Raw genomic sequence first — 21128 nt, forward strand, 5'->3', positions numbered from 1 at the left:
ATTTCTTTTCCTGTCATGTTAGTCAATCTGACAGATGTGAGATGATATCTCAGATTTGTTTTGATTAATCAGTCATGATTTAGAGCATTTTTTTAATATGGCTATATTATCATCCCCAAACTGTGTCATATCAATTGGGGAATGTTTTATATTCTTTAAACTTTGTCAAAGTTTTCTCTATATTTTATTTTAAAAACCCTTACCTTCCATCTTAGAATCAATACTGTGTATTGATTCCAAGGCAGAAGAGTGGTAAGGGCTAGGCAATGGGGGTCAAGTGACTTGCCCAGGGTCACACAGCTAAGAAGTATCCAAGGTCAAATTTGAACCCAGGACCTCCCGTCTCTAGGCCTGGCTCTCAATCCACTGAGCCACCCAGCTGCCCCCTCTCTATATATTTTAGAAATGAGACCTCTAACTGAAAAACTGTCTATATTTTTTCCCCTCATTTTTTTGCTTCTAATCTTGGCAACATTCATTTTATTTGTACAAAAACTTTTTAATGAACTCAAAATTATCCATTTTACATCTCACAATATTTTCTATTACCTGTTGACTCATAAATTGGTCTCCATAAATTGGATAGGTAATATGTTCTCTGTTCTTCTGCTATCCCCTTTTATGTCTAGGTCATGTACCATGTTGATCATATTTTGGCATTATATTGGTCTTTACCTAGTTTCTGCCAGATTGCTTTCTAGTTTCAACTATTTTTTGCTAAATAAGGAATTGTTATCCCCAAAGCTTAGATCTTTGCTTTTGTCAAACATAAGATTAGTATAATGTTTTACCAGTGTTTGTTGTATGTCTGTTCTGTTCCAGTGTTCAAATGATCTACTTTTCTTTTTCTTGGCCAGTAGCAAGTAGTTTTGATAATTACTGTTTTTTTTTTAAATTTAATTAGTCAATTTAGAATATTATTCCTTACATTATATTATATTACATCATATTCTTTCCTTCCCATAATCAAGGCACAATTCCACTGGGTTTAAATGTGTCCTTGATCAAAACCTATCTTCATGTTGTTGATGTTTGCACTGGGATGCTCATTTGGAGTCTATATCCCCCTCAATCCATGTAATCAAGCAGTTGTTTTCCTTTTGTGTTTTTGCTCCCACAGTTTTCCCTCTGAGTTGTTTAGGATCACTGCATTGCCACTAATGGAGAAGTTCATTACATTCTATTGTACCACAGTGTATCAGTCTCTGTGTATAAGGTTCTCCTGTTTTGCTCCTTTTGCTCTGCATCACTTCCTAGAGGTTGTTCCAGTTCACATGGAATCCCTCCAGTTCATTATTCCTTTGGGCACAATACTATTCCATCACCAACATATACCACAATTTGTTCAGGCATTCCCCAATTGAAGGGCATCCCCTCGTTTTCCAGTTTTTGGCCACCACAAAGAGCGCAGCTATGAATATTCTTGTACAGGTCTTTTTCCTTATTATCTCTTTGGGGTACAAACCCAGCAGTGCTATGGCTGAATCAAAGGGCAGACAGTCTTTTATCACCCTTTGGGCATAGTTCCAAATTAGCCTCCAGAATGGTTGGATCAATTCACAACTCCACCAGCAATGCATTAATGTCCAGACTTTGCCACACCCCCTCCAGCGTTCATTACTTTCCTTTGCTTCATGTTAGCCAATGTGCTGGGTGAGAGTTGTTTTGATTTGCATCTCTCTGATTACAAGAGATTTAGAACACTTTTTCATGTGCTTATTAACAGTTTGGATAATTCCTGCTTTTTAATACAGTTTAAAATATGTTACTGCTAGACCTCTTTCCTTTACAGTTTCCCTCCATTAATTCTTTTGATATTCTTCATCTTTTATTCTTTCAAATGAATTTTTTTCCCTAGTTTAAAAAATATTTTTTGTTATTTAACTAGGATGGCATTGAATCAGTAGATTAGTATACATATAATTGTTATTTTAATCATATTAGCTATGCCTACCCATGAACAATGAATTTGTAACTAATTATTTAAATTGGCTTTATTTGTATAAAAAGTGTTTTATAATTAGGGTCATGTTCTTGGGTTTGTTTGCTAGATATACTCCCAGGTATTTTATTCTGTCTACATTTATTTTAAATAGATCTCTTACTATCTCTTTTTGCAGGCTTTGTCAGTGATATATAGAAATGCTAATGACTTATGTGGGTTTATTTTATATCTCGCTATTTTGCCAAAATTATTGATAGTTTCAACTTTTTTTAGTTGAGTCTCTAGAATGTTCTATATGAATCATCATGTCATCCATGGAAAAAAGTAGTTTTATTACTTCTTTGCCCATTCTGATTCCATAAATTTTTTTCTTCTTATTGCTGTTATTAGCATTTCTAATAAATATTGGATAATATTGGTGATATTGGGCATCTTTGTTTCACTTCTGATCTTACTAGGAAGGTTTTGAGTTTATCTTCATTACAAATAATGCTCGCTGATAGCTTTAGGAAGATGCTTCTCATCATTCTAAGGAAAAATCCATTTATGCCTATGCTTTCAAGTGTTTTTAATATGAATGAGTGTTGTATTTTGTCAAAAGCTTTTCTGCATCTATTGATAAATGATTTTTGTTATGTTTTTTGTTGATGCAATTAATTATATGACATTTTAAAAATATTAAACCACCCTTGCATATCTGGTATAAATCCTGTTTGGTCATAATGTATAATTTTTGTGATATATTGTTGTAGTCTCTTGGCTAATATTTTATTTAGGATTTTTTGCATCTATTATATTCATTAATGAAATTGGCGTATAGTTTTCTTTCTTGGTTGATCAGTACCATATCTGTTTCATAAAATGATAAAATAATTTATTTAACATTGGAATTAGATGATATTTAAATGTTTGGTAGAATTCACTAGTAAATCCCTTTTTCTTACGAAGTTCATTTATGGCCTATTCAATTCCTTTTTCTAAAATAGGCTTATTTTAGATATTCTATATCTCTTCCCTTTGTCTAGGCAGTTTATATCTTTGTCAGTATTCTCCATTTCATTTAAATTGTTAAATTTGTTGGCATAATTGGGCAAAATAACTTACAATAATCGCTTTAATTTTATCATCATTAGCGGTAAATTCACTCCTTTCATTTTTGATGCTAGTGATTTGGTTTTCTTCTCTCTCTTTTTAAAACCATATTCACCAACGGTTTATCTATTAAAAAAAATCAAACCAACTTTTAGTTTTATTAATTAATTAATTAATTAATGGTTTTCTTACATTTGATTTATTAGTATAACATTTATTTCCAATCTGGTATTTAATTGGGGATTTTAAATTTGTTTTTTTGGTTTTAATTTAAAAAATTGCATACCCAGTTCGTTGATCTCTTCATTCTCTTTCATTGATAATAGCATTTAGAGATATAAATTTTCCTCTAATTACTACTTTTACTGTATTTTGTAGGTTTTAGTATGCTGTCTCATTTTAATTTTCTTTAATAAAATTATTATTCCTATAACTTTCTCTAATGTATTCTTTCTTTAAGATTATTAAATCTCTAATTTATTGTTTCCATAGTTTCTTATTAAATATAATTTTTATTGCATTAGGATCTGAAAAGGATACATTTAATATTTCTGCTTTTCTGTATTATAAAGCTTTTGTGTCTTAATATATGGTCAATTTTAGTAAAGGGACCATATAATACTGAGGATGAGGTATATTCTTTTCTATTCCCATTCAGGTTTTTCCAGATATGTATTATATCTAGCTTATCTAAGATTTTATTCATCTTCTTGACTTCTTTCTTATTTATTTTTTTGGTTAGATTTTTCTAGTTATGAGAGGGAAAGGTTAAAGTCCCCCACTATTATAGTTTTGTTATCTTTTTCCACTTGTAACTCTTTTAGCCTTTCCTTTAAAACTTTGGATGTTATATAACATTTGGTATATATAGGTTTAATATTGTAAATGCCCGTTATCTTCTCTATCTTTTAACATAATGTAATTTCTTTGTTTATTTATTTTGGTTTTAACTTTGATGTAACTTTTGCTATCCCTGCTTTTTTTTTTTAGCCAAAGCATAATATATTTTACTCTAGTCCTTTATTTTAACTCCAAGTATGTTTCTTATTTTTTAATGTTTTTCTTGCTCTAGGTGGCAGTCTGAGCACTGAATCAACAAACACCAAGGCCTGGAGAAACATGTATAGGGTACAGCCTCAACTTTGGAACCTTCAGTGAACTGACTTGTGTGGGGTTTGAGCAGCTGACAAGAAGATTGTGGGGGCTAGGTGCACAGCCCAGATATTCTCTCAAACCGTGGCTACAGAAGAGGAGGAAAAAACACATATGGGTGAGTGCGGTTGCTGAGAGAACCCTAAGAAAGCAGATTTCCTAGTTATAGTTTCCAGATAGAGGGGTGAGACAACACTCACAGCCTCTGGAGAGACGGTAGGGAGTGAGAGGATAGGAGGTAAGTATTGTTTGGGACCCTGTTATACAGAAATGAGAAAAACTAAAGAGGTCAAAGATACCCAGAGAACTCAGGCAATAACAAAAAACCTGAAACTTGAGACATTATCTCCCACACACAGGAAACAAAGCATGACACAAGCATAAAATTAACAATAAAAAATAGGTTGCTAAAATTAAAAAAATTTTTTTAAATGAGTAAGCAAAAGAGAAAGAACCCAACATAGGTAACTACTTTGGAAATAGAGAAGATAGGGTTCAAATTCTGAAGACAGTGAAATTAAGAATATCACTTCCAGAACTTCAGAGAAAAACATAAAATAAACACAAGCCCAAAAGTAACTCTTGGAAGAACTTAAAAGAAATAAAAAAAAACAAATAAATAGAATATAAAGAGACATATAGACAAAATAGGAGATAGCATAAATCATTTAGAAGAATAGGGAACATATTACCTCTCAGATTGATGAATAGGAGAGGAATTTATGGGTACAAAAGATATGGAGAGCATTTAGAGTACATTAAATTAAAAAGGTTTGTTTTTTTTTAAATCCTTACCTTCCGTCTTGGAGTCAACATACTATGTATTGGCTCCAAGGAAGAAGAGTGGTAAGGGCTAGGCAATGGGGGTCAAGTGACTTGCCCAGGGTCACACAGCTGGGAAGTGTTTGAGGCCAGATTTGAACCTAGGACCTCCCGTCTCTAGGCCTGGCTCTCAATCCACTGAGCTACCCCTCTGCCCCCCAAAAGTTTTGGTACAAATAAAACACATATTGTCAAGATTAGAGGGGAAAACATAAAATTGGGGAAAATTTTTTTATAGACAGCCTCTTAGATATAGTTCTCATATCTAAAATATATAGAAAACTTTGTAAAATTTAGAAGAATAAGACTCATCCTCCAACTGATAAATGGTCAAAACATATAAACAGATAAATTTCACATGAAGAAAGCAAAGCCACATGTAGGTGTAGGAAAAAATGTTCCAAATCACTAATGATTAGAGAAATGCAAAGCAAAGCAATTCTGAGATATCTCAAAGCTATCAAATTGACTTGACAAATGTTGGAGGTAATGTGGAAAAATTAGGACGCTGATACACTGCTGATAAAATTGTGAACTGATCCAGTCATTTTGGAGAGCAATTTGTAATTATACCCAAGTTATAAAACTTCATACCATTAGACCCAGAAATACCATTACTGGCTTATTTCTTAAGGAGATGAGGGAAAAAAGAAAAGAATCTTTATGTTCCAAAATGTCTATAGCTGCTCTCTTTGTGGTGACAAAGAACTGAAAATTGAGGGGATGGCCATCATTTGGGGAATGGCTAAACAAATTGTGGCATTTGATTTGTAATAGAATACTACTGTGCTGTGAGATGAACAGGCTACTTTTAATAAAACTTGGAAAGAACTAAATGAGATGAGAAACAGAAAAATGAGTAGAAGCAAGAGAACATTATTCACAGCTACAGATTTAATACTGTGGAAATTTAACACTAGCCTATACCCTCTTTTTTTGGTACTCTAAGACAACCTTTGGATTTTAAAGCAAAGGACTTTACTTCTTAACCTTTGAATCATATCTCTTTGAGGGGATGGGTGCTATGTTGCCTTTCCAAGGACCTTGTGGTGACTTCTGGCATCTAGAAGACCCACCTCTGATCTGGAGTCCAAATTGAAGAGCTCAGGATAGGGATATCACAAGATGCATAATTGGATTGGGGGAAGGAAATAGGTTTTTTTGGCCTTGGAAACATGAACAGAAGAAGTGGCTAGGAGGATGCTTGCTTGGTGCATGCCTGAGGTCTGGCTGTGAAGCTTATGTACTGAGCCTGGGGAGGAGGCTATTAAGGGAGTGTCTGGACACATGTGGCTGGTGCCTTCTTTTTCTCTGGCCTGCTTTTTATTATTTAATAAATAATTATAACTTAAGATATAATCTCCAGAGAATTCTAATCTTAACACTATTTGAAGAATAACCTGTGAATGTTAACAATCCAAAAAATAAACTGAAAAATGGAAACATGAAAGACATTATTTATTTATATATATATTTTTGTTTGCTGGGTGATGTCTTCTGTGATGTGGGGAAGGAAGAGTCTGAGATATCTGTAAATAAATTATGTTAAATGAGAAAGGTTGAGGGAAAATTAGAAAAAAATGCAAGAAAACCAAGAAAAATTAGAAAAAGAGATGCAAAAACTCAATGAAGAAAATAACTCTTTAAAAATAAGAATGGGACAAAGTGAAGCTAATAACTTAAGACAAGAAATAATTAAACAAAAATAAAAAATAGAAGAAAATATGAAACATCTTACTATAAAAGCAACTGACCTGGAAAATAAGAGACATAATAAAAGAGTTTTTGAACTACCTGAAAGTTATAGGTTAAAAAAAAAAAGTCTTGGCTCTATACTTCAAGAAATTAAGGAAAATTGCCCTGAAGTTTTGGAAGTTGAGAATAAAGTAGAAAGACTCCATTGATAACCACTTGTAAGAGACTCCAGTATGAAAACTCAGAATCCCATCATAGTTGAATTTCATAACTTCCAAGTTAAGAAGAAAAGAATACCACAAGCAACTAGAAAGAAACAATTTAAATACTGTGGAACTATAATCAGGATAAACAAGACTTAGCAACTTCTACATTAAAATAGTTAAGGGCATGGAATACAGTATTTTGAAGAGCAGAGGAACCTGGTTTACAACCAAGAATGACCTACCCAGCAAAACTGAGCATAATCATGCAAGGCAAAAGACGGTTATTTAATAGAAAACTTTCAAGTATTGTTGAAGAAAAGACCAGAACTAAATAGAAAAATTATCTACAAGAATGAGAAGAAACATAAGAAGACAAACATGAAAGACCAATTATAAAGAATTCAATAAAGTCAAACTGTTTACTTCTCATATGAGAAAATGTTACATATAAACATTAAGAATGATATGATTACTTGGGAAGTTTGAAAGGACATATATAGATAGAAATTTTGAGGTTGTGTTTTATATAATGGAATGAGTAAAATTAAAATTGGGGAAGTAGGTATAAAATGGAACAATCCCTCATACAAAATAGGCATGAATAGAAAAACTGCAACAGGGAAGAGGAGGGGATGGAGGGCTGGTAATAATAGCACCTTATTTTCATCAGATCTAGGTAAAAAGGAGTAATATAGATATATAGAGAATGGAAAACATTTAACTTATAAGGAAACAGGAAGGCAAGGAATAAAGGTAAGAGAGGGACTCTTAGAAGGGTGTATAGATTAAGAGAAAAGAGGGTAAGAGGATAAGATAAATTAGGGAATATTAGAGGATGTTTGTATTAAGAAATAGAAGGGTAGGAGGCATCTAGGTGGTTCAATGGATTGAGAACCAGACTCAGAGACAGGAGGTCTTGGGTTCAAATGTTACCTCAGACACTTCCTCACTGATTCTGGGCAAGGCACTTAACACCCCATTGCCTAGCCATTATTGCTCTTCTGCTTTGGAACCAATACACAGTATTGATTCTAAGATGGAGAGTAAGGGTTAAAAAAAAAAGAAATAGGCTTAAGTAAGGAAATAAAGGAGGAAATCTTAGAAGGGGTGTGGATTTGGGAGGTAGTGGTTAGAAGAAAATTATATTTCTGAGGACTAGAATAAAAAGATAGGCAGAGAAGGAAAAACAAAAAATAGAATGGAGAGAAATACACAACTAATAATTATTACTTTGAATATGAATAGAATAAATTCAATCATGGCATGGAAACAGCAGAATAGAAATTACTTTTCCTAGGGATCCTTAGCACTGCTCACTATAGCAGCTCACTCTGATCTATATCATGATCTATAGCTCTGTTCATTTCCTGTCTCATCATCCCCCACATCCATTTTTTTTTTTAAAACTGCTTTGTTTTCCAACCCCTTATTTAACTGCTTTACTAACCAGGCTATCTACACTAAAGTCCTACTCCAGTGCCTATTCTGGAGGAGGTAACATTGGGTTATCAATAACCATACCAGCAGGGTATCAGGCAGATTCTTTTATTATTGTTCATCATTTCAGTTGTGTCCAACTCTTCATGACTTCATTTTGGGGTTTTCTTGGCAAAGATACTGGAGTGGTTTGCCATTCTTTTCTCCAGCTCAATTTACAAATGAAGACACTGAGGCAAAACAGGGTAAGTTGATTTGTCTAGGGAAACATAGCTAGTAAGTGCCTGATGTAAAATTCGAACTCAGAAAGATGAGTCTTCCTTAAACCAGTTTTTGTACTTTATATCCACTTGGTGCTCTAGGCAGGTTTTACCAAGCTAGAAAGACTTCCAGTAAAAACTTGGGACTAGTTTTTTTTTTTTTTTAATCAGAAGACATACCTTTTACCTAAGGTAGAAAAGGCTCATCACCAGAATGATGTCTCCCTATGTGGTAATTTCCTCTGGGCAGGAATTTAGATCTTCCTTTAATGATTTGTGATCTTCATGAAGGGAGGAAATATTTATACACAGGATAAATATAATAGGATCTAATATAGGATGAGATGTTCAAATCTTAATGAATTATTCTTTCTAGGGTTATTTTTATTCTGAAAAGGAAGTTTTGAAATGCCTCAACCCAATCCTTCTAAACCTTCCTTTTGGAGGAAGGAAAGCAGGAATAGAAAAGTAATAGACTTGTTGCAGTTAGTTCTCATTAGATCTCATTGGGAATATTATGTTCAGTTTTGTTATCACAATTTAATGTCATTGATAAGCTAGAATGGGTAGAGATGAGGGCAATCAAGCTGATCAAAGGTTGTGAGAAGTTGAAAGGGAGTTTAACTTCGGACAGATTTAGGGGGACATAGTTGATAGCTGTGTTCAAGAATATGAAGGGCTTTTCTCTCAAAGGGCAGAACCAGGAAGCGAATTTGGATTTGCTAGGAAAAACTCCGGGAGAAAGGGTTTAAAAGGTGGAGATTTCCTTTGAGGGGTTTTCAAGCAGAGACTGTATGACCTTTTGCTAAGTATGTTCCAGTGAAGATTTCCTTGGCAGGAGTTGGACCAGATAAGTTTATTCTAACTCCCAAATTCTGTGATTCTGAAAACAAGCCATCAAAAGACACCTAAAGTTGTATTCTCGGGAGCTCTCGAGTGGACAGAATCCACTTAGTGAAGGAAGGAGCCCAGGCTCTATAGTCACTGGATCAAAGACTTAGGGCCGAAAGGGGCAGGAGAAAAGCGGCTTGCCCAATCATGGGGAGTAAACGGCAAAACCTGCTTAGAACCCAGGACTCTTTGCACATCACCCAGCCCCTCTCTCCTAGAACATCTCGGTTCTGAGCCCCGCACAAAGACACTTCATCCCCGACTCCGTGCATCTTCACTGTGTACCATGCCCAGAATGTTGTTCTTCGAGTCCCAGTTCACCCCCTCAGAATCACCCTTAATGCTTACGGCTTCCGTGAGATCACCTACACTTTAACCTGTAAATTTTATCTTGTCTGTCTGTATGCACATTGTTTGTCTCCCCAACTAGCGCATGAGCCCCTGGGGCGAGGCTGTTTTTGCTTTTCTTTGTCCATTTTGTATCTTCAGCTCTTAGTCCTATATGCCTGGCATGTAGTAGGCACTTAATACGTTCTTGTTGACGGGCCATTGCAACCTTGGGCAAGCTCCCTTCACTGCTGTGGGCTTCAGTTTCCCGGTGTAGAACGGAAGCGAGATGAGCTGAGCCAGCTCTAAGGTCCTAGAATGAGGGTGCCATTCACCCTCCTAATGGGTGGCTGGGACGGGCCCCCCATCAGGGGTTCCATAGGAGCTTCGGCACCGCGCTAACTAGCTCGAGCCGCAGGCAAGGGCCGAGGGGGATTGGGCCCAGCATAACCTCCCCCGGGTTACCCCACAGGGTCGGTCCGGGACACCCCCACCCCCAACATACAGCCCCTCTTCCCGCTTCTCCTACCTCCTCCCTTAAGTCTTCGCTCCTTTTCTGGGCGGGGAACGGAAGTGACGTCAGGCGCATCGGAAGTCCCTGCGGCCGCGGTGTTGTGCTGTGGGGAAGAGAGAGACAGCTTTCGGATCCCGGAGAGTGATTTTCGCCTTTCCCAGGCCGGTATCGTGCCGAGACCCCCAAGAAGGAGCCGTCGCCATGTCTGACCAGGTAGGCGATTTATGGTCGCGGCTTGCCGGGGAGTCGGCCTGGAGCCTGCGATCTCGCGGTTCCACCGGCCCCTTGGCTAGGGCCGGGAATGGGGGCGGGGAGGAGAGGGCAGACTATACAGGGGAGGGGGCTGTGGGCGCGGGGCGAGCAGCGAGCCGGAGCTAGCGCCGGCTCTAAGACGTCCAGGGATCGGCCTCCAGATGCTGGAATCTCTTTCTCTGCGAGTTGTCTAGGCACCTCCCTCTGCCCCGGGGCGCTCCAGGCATCTCAGGTCCTGGGCCCCTCACACCGGGTATTTGCCGGCCGCAGAGCCCATCCTGCCGCCCTGGCGAAGGCCCCCAGGGTGCGGCTGTGCCTCCGGGGTGCCGCAGGGCCCCATAGCACTTGGCGACGGCTGCGAGCGTCTAGGCCTGGTTATGTAACGGGAGAGGCTGCTTGTCGCCGGCGGCCGACAGAGCCTCGAGCAGGGGGGTGGTGGTGGGGGGGATGGGGGAACCGACTGAACCGCGGATTCCCTTTCCGAAGCTAGGAAAGCTTAGGCGGCCAGGGCTGCAAGGTCGCTTGGGAACCCGACAGCGCCGGCTTCCAGCCTGGCGACTGGGCCCGCGACAGGGCCAGTCTCGGCTCTGCCCCAACGCTCGAGCTTTTACTCCCACGATTCCCCACCCCCATACCCCCATGCCGCCCCCCCCCCCCCCCCCCCCCGTGGATGGGGTGGCGGCAGCTCCCCTTGTTCGGTGAACTTTTTCTTTTGTTACTTTCGATTAGTTCGGCGTCTCTCCGGATTGAACAACCTCGAGCTCGTCCACCCCAGCCCTTTATTTAGGCATTGGCCTAGTGATGACTGATGTTTGCGTCCACCCCGGAGTAAAACAAAAGGATAGGAACGTAGAGGGAGCTTCCCGCGGGCTTCCGAAAGCTATTATACCAGTATACCCCGTTTGCATCTTAGTCTGGGTGAATTAATTTAGGCTTTGAGCCCAACCAGAATCTTTGTAGAGGAGCCTTTTCCCACTTCCTCCGTAGTTAGTCCTGTGTTTATAGCTAATTTACAGTGCACTTGTTAAGTTCGAAGTATTCCATTAATGTCAAAATGTAATAATACAGTCAATTAGCTCATATGAAAGAAAGGCCTAAATTTTTTTTCTTTTGATTCAAAACACTACAGCTGGGTTGGAATTTTAAATTTAGCAAACTTATCCACGTGTCTGTTTATTTGCCAGTTCTCAACATCACTGCTATTGAGGGAAACCTTTGATTTTTGGAAAGTGAGACAATTGGAAGGAAACGTGTTTCTGTTGTAAAAGGCCAAGCATTATTTAGGTTAGTTCTAGGTAGTACAGGGAACGTTAATAGGCTAATTCCCAAGCTGGTATCTGAATATGATCATAACATATCTCATTAAAATGTTTTTCAGTTACCAGTCAGAGAATACATGTAAAATGTTTCATCATTTTGTTTGATATTTAGGACTACTTGGGAAACATGTTACAAATTTTTTGTAAAAGTAGTTTGAGGGATAAGTGAACTACAAGGATACAAACAGGCATTTATTAAGCACCTGCTATAGGTCAGATGATTTGCAAATATCTTATTTGATTCTCAAAACAATCTTGAGAGGTAGGTACCATTATTATCCTCCATTTTACAGTGGAGGAAACTAAGGCAGACAGGTTAAGTCACTTGCTCAGGATTACAGAGTTGATAAAGAGTCTAAGGCCCATTTAAGTTTATGATTTTTAAAAAATTTCAGATATAGTGCTTGTATCTGCTGTGACACCTAGCAACCTCAAAATAGAAGGGAATTTCCTAAGGAAAAAAATTACTGAATATCTTGCTCCAGAATAAAGTAGGCAAGAAGTGTGAAATACTGGTAATTCATTGGAAAGTTCAGAGGTAAATTGATAGTTCTGGATAGGGAATTCAGGTCATCCAATTACATTTATTAGAAGATGAAAGGACGGATTTAAAAAAAAGATGAAAAAACCTTTTAAGAGCAGAAGTTCTACATTTTCAAGTATAATGCTATTCAATTTATAGAATATCATGAACAATGATAAAAACTTCTACATTAAGGCCCATTGGAAGGACATTAATTTTAGTGACCTCTTAGTTTATCTATCATCAGTCATAAGAGGAAAACCAAGGAATAGTTCTTACATTTTTGCCTTTAAAATGAAAAATGTTAAACTTTTAAAAAGTTTTATTGGGCTAGCTCTCATTGCAGAGAATTACTTGCTTTTGGAGGTAAAATGAAACTCCTTTATTTCAATGGTGTTAAGGAACAGGACTGACAACCATAAACTATGGATTTAGGAATCCTCAAATGATCACTAGATAATGACTGAAAAAAATTCTTTCTTAGAGCATTGGTTTGGAAGAGCCATCATCTGTAATGATTATAATGTTTTAATTGTAGTTCTTGGTAACTCATCCTATATGATCCTATATCCAAATGTAGGATCGTAAACTTGGAACTGATTTTATAAATGAGGCCTCTGAAGTCCAGAGGGGTTGAAAGACTTGCCCAAGGTCCCAAAGTAGCAGAGTTGGGATCTGAAGTTTTTTTCCCTTCAGAGCCTGTTTCTTTCCATTACAAAATTTTAGCTTCTCAGAAGTCATCTGAATGCCTACATTAAAGCAAAACAAAGATCTAGAAGTTGTTACCTGGAAATGGGCCTTTTATTTCTTCATCTGTGAAAGGGAATATTTTGAGACTTTTTGTTGTTTCTAAGGTTTTCACCTGTGATGATATATTAACATCCTAGGAAAAGTAGAGGCAAGAGTGATTTGAGTGGAACATTCCCCCCATCCTCAGAGGTTCAGAGTACCAATTTTCTCTCCTTATTTCATTTCAAAGAGGTCCAACATCAGCTGCTTTGTTTTGGCATCAGCAGACTAAAAATATGATTTCCAGAAATTTATTAGTTGTAGCAATGCCATTGCAACAAAAAGATGTCTAGTGGAATCCGTTATACAAGAATTTTACTTGTAGTAGTTACTTTTGAGGTGGGGTATCATTTGATTTGAATCTGTTTTTGATAGGATTCAACTTTGTATCATGAATGCACCTTAAAAAATACAAAAGATTCAGTTATATAGTAATTTTTTTCTGTGGGGATAGCATTATCCTCCAGTGTTTTTTAAGTAGCTGTCTAATGATTGTTTATGCTGCTAATCTTAGCATTAGCTTGAAGTTGGAATGATTTTGTTGAACTGATTGTAAATGAAAATTTAATACATACAAACTTAGCTGTGATTTGAGCTAAGGTGATACTGAAAAATAAATTTTTAAAAAAACCGTTCCTTTTGTCTTAGAATCAATATTTTGTATTGGTTCCAAGGCAGAAGAGTGGTAAGGGCTAGGCAATGGAGATTAAATGACTTGCCTAGGGGCACACAGCTGGGAAGTGTCTGAGGTCAGATTTGAACCTAGGATCTCCCATCTTTGGGTCTGGCTCTCAAACCACTGAGCCACCCAGCTGCCCCCTGAAAAATACATTATTAAATTCAATGTTTTATACACAGTGTACTTTGGGGGAAGGAAACATTTTCATTTTGCTGCCTGCATGAGGCTGATTGAAGAATTGCCCCTTGTGGAAGCTGCAGGTTGTAATTATAAGCCAGGATAAAGAAACCTTTCGTTAAAGTAGTTGTTTTGGAATCTGAATGCAGAGATCATTTTTATATCACCAGAGAAGGTTAAATAGTTCATATTATAAAACCTAAGACTTGAAGAGTATAAATATCTTTGTTGTTTTTTTTTTCATTTCAAATAAAATAACATGTAAAGCCCTTTGCATATTTAAAATGCTATTTCTTGTTAGTTATTGTTATTTTTATTACCACACTTTCCATTAGTAAATAGGAAATAGGGAGGGTACTTGGAAAGAAGTGACACAGTAGGCATCTTCTACTTTTTCAGGCCTCATGATTTAGTGGGAACTGTTATAGCAGAGATTACTTTTTCTTTTAAGTACCTAATTTGGCCCCTCTGCTTTGAATGAAGAAATTCCAGGAAATGGACAGAATTTAAATATATATTTACTTGATTGAATTAGGATTGTTGCATTAGCCTTCTGATTGGTTTTGTCACCTTAAGTTTCTTCCTGTTTCAGAGCATCCTCCCGTGAGCTGTCAAATTGATCTTCCCCTAAGGTGCAAGACATTCCTTGTCATTCCTCATCTTTGATGAACTCCAATGACTCCCTGTCACCTCCAGGATTAAATATAAAATTCCCTGTTGGATATTCAAAGAGCTTCATAATCTGGTCCCCCTGTACTTTTTGGTTTCTTTATACCTTCTCCCCTTCATAAACTCTGTAGTCCAATGACACTGACCTCCTTGCCATATCTTTTCTTTTTTTTTTTAAATCCATACCTTTTGTCTTAGAATGGTTTAGCCTTAGTCTCTGTTGATAATCTCTAATTTATCCTATAGGTAATACAGTGACTGTCTCTTTCACTTTGGTATCTCCAGAACTTAGCACTGTGCCTTTGTGAAGTAAGGGCTTCACTTCAATTAATGCTTGTTAACTGACTTACTAAAACTTCATTCTGTTACTGAGTATTTCAACTTAGGGAGAATTTTACATTTAATATTTAATCTTAATATTTAATTGTAGTTGTTCAGTCCTGTCTGATTCGTTGTGACCCTATTTGGGGTTTTCTTGGCAAAGATATTGTAATAGTTTTGCCATTTCCTTCTCCTGCTCATTTTATAGATGAGGAAACTATATTTTATATTTATATTTATATTTTATAGATGAGGCAAACAGAGATAAGTGGCTTGGCTAGGGTCATACAACTAGTAAGTGGCTGAGGCCAGATTTGAACTCAGGAAGATGAATCTTCCTGTCTTCAGGCCTGGTACTCTATTCAGGTATGAGTTGTATTTATAATATCAATGACTTTGGGTACTTCTTTTAGTAAATGGAAGAACTTAACTACTCGATTAGGGAGGCTATTTTTCCTATTTTGGAAGCTATGGAAGCTAGCCGAAGGAAGCAAGATCTATTAGTTGTCAAAACACCTTCTCTTTATTCATTCAACAAATATTGAAAGCCAGTAGTATAGTCAGTTGAATACTAGAATATAGCATGTATACAAATAACCAGTGCATAAGTGCATGAGAGAGAGGTATAAAGTACCTTGTGAAGTCTTAGATTGTAAAGAAAAGTTATTAACAGCTTGAGTGGAAAGCATTTGAATTGGTCTTTAAAGGATAGGTAGAAATTCAGTAGGCTTCAGAGAGGGTTAGTGGAGTAGGGTTAGGGATGGGAGAATGGAAAGGCATGGTGGTGGTGGGGAATAAATAGCATGAGCAAGGGCATAGCGCAAAGAAAGCATGTGGAATATGAAGGGAATGCCAGTAGTCTAGTTAGGCTTAAGTATAGAGTGGAATTCTGTGAGATAAAGCTATAAAGAAATGTTGATGCCAGATGGTGGAGGTCCTTGAATGCAAGACTAAGGTGTTTAAACTTCAGTTTACAGGCAGAAGTGAGAAGGGTTTTGAACAGAAGAGTGAGGTGAGCAGACTTCTGCAGAAGGAAGATTATTTGGTCAGTGATACCAAGAATGTTTTTGCACTATAAAGGGATCCCTTGCCCAATGTGGTTAAGAATGATTTTTTGCATTTAAATATAAAATTAAGTTGTTTTTAAAAATGTAACAACCATTCTTAATCTGCAGAACTCCATGCCTGGATTTGCCTCTGTGGTTTTTTAAACTCCTGGTTTAGGAAAGTGGTAATGAGGCCTAGACTAGGATGATGGGAGTGAAAAGTGAGGTAAAATTAATAGGACTTGACAACTGATTGTAATTAGAGAAGAAAGGATCAGAGATTTCCAAGATGAAAGACTGAGTAAATACTGGTACTTCTAACAGAAGTAATGATATAAGGAAGGTGGTGAAAGTAAGCTTTTGAGGAAAGAGTTTGTTTATAAGTGGTGAGTTTGGGGTATTGGAATGTCCAGAGAAAATAGTGCAAGAGTTAGAGCCATTATACAGTATAGAAAGGGAGGTAAGGGCTTTACCTTTAGAATTGGCCATATTCTGCATAGATTTGCAAATTGAAGGTGTGGAAATCCTTATAGAAGTAGAGCTGGGACTGGCATCTTAGCCTTCTAGCTCTTTTTAATCCAGTGGATTCTATAACATCAAAGGCTACATGATTGACTGAATGTCTGTAGGGAACTAGTGCCTGCTTTATTAAATGTTACACAGTGCTTACCCACATTTTGGGAACTATAAGAAAGCAGTTGATTGCTTCTAAAGATCAAGTTTAAGGAAAAAAAATTCTTTTTTTTTTTTAAACCCTTACCTTACTATGTATTTGTTCTAAGGCAGAAGAGTGGTAAGGGCTAGGCAATGGGGGTTAAGTGATTTACCCAGGGTCACACAGCTGGGAAGTGTCTGAGGTCAGATTTGAACCCAGGACCTCACTATCTCTAGGCCTGGTCCAGAATCTACTGAGCTACCCAACTTCTCCCAAGGGAAAAAAAAAAATTCTAATGAATCCAAGTAAACCCAGAAGAGGGAAAAAAAGGAATAGTATTTGAATAGAGATATGTTTGGCCCCCAGGTCTATGTAAACTTCTTCCCCAGTGATATTGATGGAGAATAGTTGAAGAGGGAACTGGGATATCTAAGAATTGGTATATCAGTGTTATTGACTGCTTAGTGATTAAAAAATAGAAGATACAAGAAAGTTTCAGTAAAGTGAAAGGATGTTTCTCCTTGGAAAGACTTTTGTCCAAAGACAATAAGAAACCACATTCTGAGACATTTGGTCATCTCATCTGACTTTGCTTATGATAATGAACATAATGATAATGAGCATAAGCAAAGGAGTACTACAAAACTCTTTATTGCTTGGGTTCCTTAAATATGTTGCAAATGTTGAAGAGGTAAAGATATCCTCCAACAAATAAGGGTGATAGCTGATGTCAGTGTAATGCAGTAAGGCTTGTCTCCTCTGATCACTGCAATAACCTAGTATGTCCTTATATAGGAATTTTTATTCCCGTTTTACAAAAGAAGCTATTGGGACTTGAAGTTGTCATTTGCTTTTAGTCATGTAGCAAGAGTCAAAGGTGGAATTTGAATTTAAAACTAGGTGTTACCTTATTACTATGCTACCGTTTAACAAGAATTTGACAATATACTCCAAATCCTGTTAACATATGCTTTGATACAGGATAACTTCAGGGAGGTGGGTACAGGTGAAGATGGTGGAAATTATGTTGAAAAAAAAAATTCTTCAGGATTAAGAATTTTGTGATTCTTGTTCTGCCAAAGGCAGTGTGGTACCATAGAAAGACCTGAATTCAGCAGACTTTTGGATTCATGTGGCATGCTACTTGTGACCTCAGGCAAGTCATTAAAAATCTTTCTGAGTCTGAATTTCTTCCTCTATAAAATGAGGGAATTGGACTAAATGACTGTCTCTTAGGTGTACCTTTCAGCTTTAAAACTGTGATCCTTAATGTCTTTCTACAAATCCTTCTATAAAGAACCTACTCAGGGCAGTGGAAGAATTTCTTTGTCTTTCATGATTCCCAGGGGATTTGTACAGCACTCAGACTATTCATTAATAACACTATGTACTTGTTCCCTCTCTTTTGCAGGTCCTACATTTTTATAGGACAATGATGGGATCTTTTAGAGACTGTATGCTGTGCCCTGCCCTCCAGAGACCACATGCTGCCATCCCCCACCCCCTCTTAACCCACACGGGAGGGAGAAAGTGTTCCCATTGGGCTGCTGGGCAGTGATGTGAACAAATGTCATCAGGCATGGTGGAGAGGGGGGAGGGGAGCGGCTCTGCCTGAAGCCTTTTGCCTTTCTAGTAATGAACTCTGGGGGTTGGGATGGCAACTTGCCCATAGAGAGGGCTCTTCATGCCATCTTTGGCACTTGTGCCATAGGTTTTCCATCACTGTTATTAGGACTTATTGCGTGCAAGTTTTATGTATGCATAGTGCATCTCTCCTTTGCTTTTTGGGCCATCTGAAACTTTGCTTTCTTCTGAGATTTGGTGGCCTGTGGCTTCCAACTGTATAAAGTGTTTTGGAGAATTTTGGTGTAAAAATAGATAGATAGATAGATAGATAGATAGATAGATAGATAGATAGATAGATAGATAGATTGATTTTGTTGTCAGGGGTTGATTTAAGGATTTCAAATTTCAGATTGTTTACAGTTCAATTTCCCAAATTCATGAGCCTCTCCTCAGTTCCCTTTCACTTTTGAGCCTAGCTTATTTCCCATTATGGTGCTTGTCCAATAATAATAGCTGTGATAGTTAGCATTTATATAGCCCATTATGGTTTACAAATATCCCAACTGAGTCTAACAACAACCCTGTGAGGGAAGCATTATTCCTATTTGGTTTTTCCAAAGTGGACTATTAAATGATTTCTTTTGTTCACTCATGGATTTCATCTTATGATCCTATATAATTCTCATTGAGGAGACCCTGTAGTATTGTGGAACTTCCTACAATATGGACAGTGTCATTTGCAAAGTGTAGCATTTGAAAGAGCTCATCTTAAGGAAAATTTTTCTGTTTGGACTCTGCACAGGGCAAAGGATCATAGATTGAACCCTATTCTCAGAGATAATATAATGTCTAGCCTGCACCGGATATAGATGAGGAATCTGAAGCCAGAGAGGCCAAGTACCTTGCTCATGGATACACAACAGTAGAATCAGATTTAAACCAAGGCCTTGAGATTTTATTTTGTTCAGTCAGCAAAAATTTGCTTTTCTCTCCCACCCCAACCCCCATTGACAGTGAAAGAAAAACTCTACCTTTTTATATAAATGTTTACTGGTGCATCCTAGTTATGTGAAATAATTTTCTCCAAATTCACACAGTTAGAAATTGTTTCTTTTAACATCTGTGTTTGAACGTCAAGATTTCCTCATACCTCTGGTCTTTTCATGCTAGAATCTTTTGTTTCATTAAAGGCCCATTTTTCCCCTTCTATGATTATAAAATCAGTTTTACTCAGCAATTTATTTTTAACTATAAGCCTTTATATCCTTTACCTTCTGGAGTTTGATATTCTAAACTTGCTTCTCCTTTATAGTAGAGGCTGCTAAATTGTGTTTGATCCTTATCATGACTCCTTGGTACTTAAATTCTTTTTTTTTTTCTGTCTGCAATATTTTTTCTTTTGATTTGGATTTTTGATATATTGTTCTTGGGCATTTGCACTTTGAAGTTTCTTTGAAAAGGTGACTGAATTTTTTCTATTTCTACTCTTTGCCTCTGATTTTAAGGGACCTGGGTAGGTTTTTTTCAGAATTTCTTGAGAAAGAATGTCTCTACTCTTTTTTAGTCATAACCTTTAAGTGGTCCAATGATTCTTACATTTTTTTCTCTTTGATCTGTTTTCCAGGTTATTTTTTTGCAATGAGAGACCTTATGTCAAAGGCAGCAAACTATGGCCTGTGGACCAAATCCAGCACTCTGCTCTGTTTTTTATATGACTCATGAGCTGATTGGTTTTTATGTTTTTAATATACAAAAACAGGTGGTGTGTTAGATTTGGCCAGTGTTAAGGTTTGTCTATTCCTTTCTTACGTTTTATTCCATTTTTTCAGTCTTTTGACTTTTTCTTTTAACTTTGTTTTATTGTTTTTTGTTGTATCACAGTCATTGGTTTCTATTTAGTCTATTTTAATTTTCAGAGAGTATTTGTTGCTTGGACAAGGTTTTGTGTTTTTTTGTGCCAACCTGTTAATTTCCTTTCTAATTCTTTATCCTCTATAATTTATTTCTTTCCCATTTTTTTAAATCTAGCAATCTCATTTCCTTTGTAAAAATGCTTTTTTAATGCTTTTAAGAACTAATGTCCTCCAGGAATTGTAGTTGAATTTGTGCCCATACTGTTACTCTTGGAGGCTTTGCTTTAAGATGTTTTGGAGTTGTTCTCTTTCACTGGATTTGTGTCCTGAGCATCTCTGTCTCCATAATATTTTATGGTGAGATTGTTTTTTTATTTGTTCATAAAAAAAAAAAAACCCAAACCTTACCTTCCATTTTAGAATCAATACTATATATTGGTTCCAAGGCAGAAGAGCAGTAAGGTTAAGTGACTTGCCCAGGGTCATGTAGCTAGGAAGGGTCTGAGGGCAAATTTGAACCCAGACCCTTCTCCCGTCCTCTAAGCCTGGCATTCAGTCCACTTTGACCTTAATATTAGGGTTTGCTTTGTTTCATTTTCTAGAGGGAAGGTCTGAGCTAGTTCATTTGCTGGTTTTTTGGGTGTTGTGTCATTCCAGAATCTCAGGAAATAGTGTGTCTGGGGACGTGCAAACTTTCTGGACTCTCAAAGTGATTCAGGGCAAAGTTTGAATACTCCCCCCCCCCCCCCCCCCCCCCAATCCTTAGCTCTGCAAGTTTCTGACTTGGATGTGGGACTATACAACATCAGGCTGCTGCTGGATCCAAGTCTTGGCTTATGCAGCTGGAAAAAGTAATGGTTCAATGTGACAAAACTACAAGCTTGCCTTTTAGATTACTGTCTTGGTTATTTTTTCTATAGGTTTCAGATTTCTAGAAA

The 21128-nt window shown here is 37.2% G+C and overlaps 1 protein-coding gene across 2 annotated transcripts in view; it reads left to right on the forward strand.

Annotated features, from left to right (window-relative positions):
* SUMO1 (small ubiquitin like modifier 1) overlaps nucleotides 1-21128 on the forward strand; it is a 90519-nt gene that overhangs the window by 40196 nt on the left and 29195 nt on the right. For both annotated transcript variants that reach the window (XM_056808250.1, XM_007501916.3), the window contains exons 2-3: nucleotides 4110-4307; nucleotides 10402-10554. In XM_056808250.1, coding sequence (XP_056664228.1) covers nucleotides 10543-10554 — 12 coding nt within the window. In that variant the 5' untranslated portion in view covers nucleotides 4110-4307; nucleotides 10402-10542. The remainder of the gene's footprint in view (nucleotides 1-4109; nucleotides 4308-10401; nucleotides 10555-21128) is intronic.

The sequence above is a fragment of the Monodelphis domestica genome, chromosome 8, assembly GCF_027887165.1.
Source record: "Monodelphis domestica isolate mMonDom1 chromosome 8, mMonDom1.pri, whole genome shotgun sequence".
NCBI classification, from domain to species: domain Eukaryota; kingdom Metazoa; phylum Chordata; class Mammalia; order Didelphimorphia; family Didelphidae; genus Monodelphis; species Monodelphis domestica.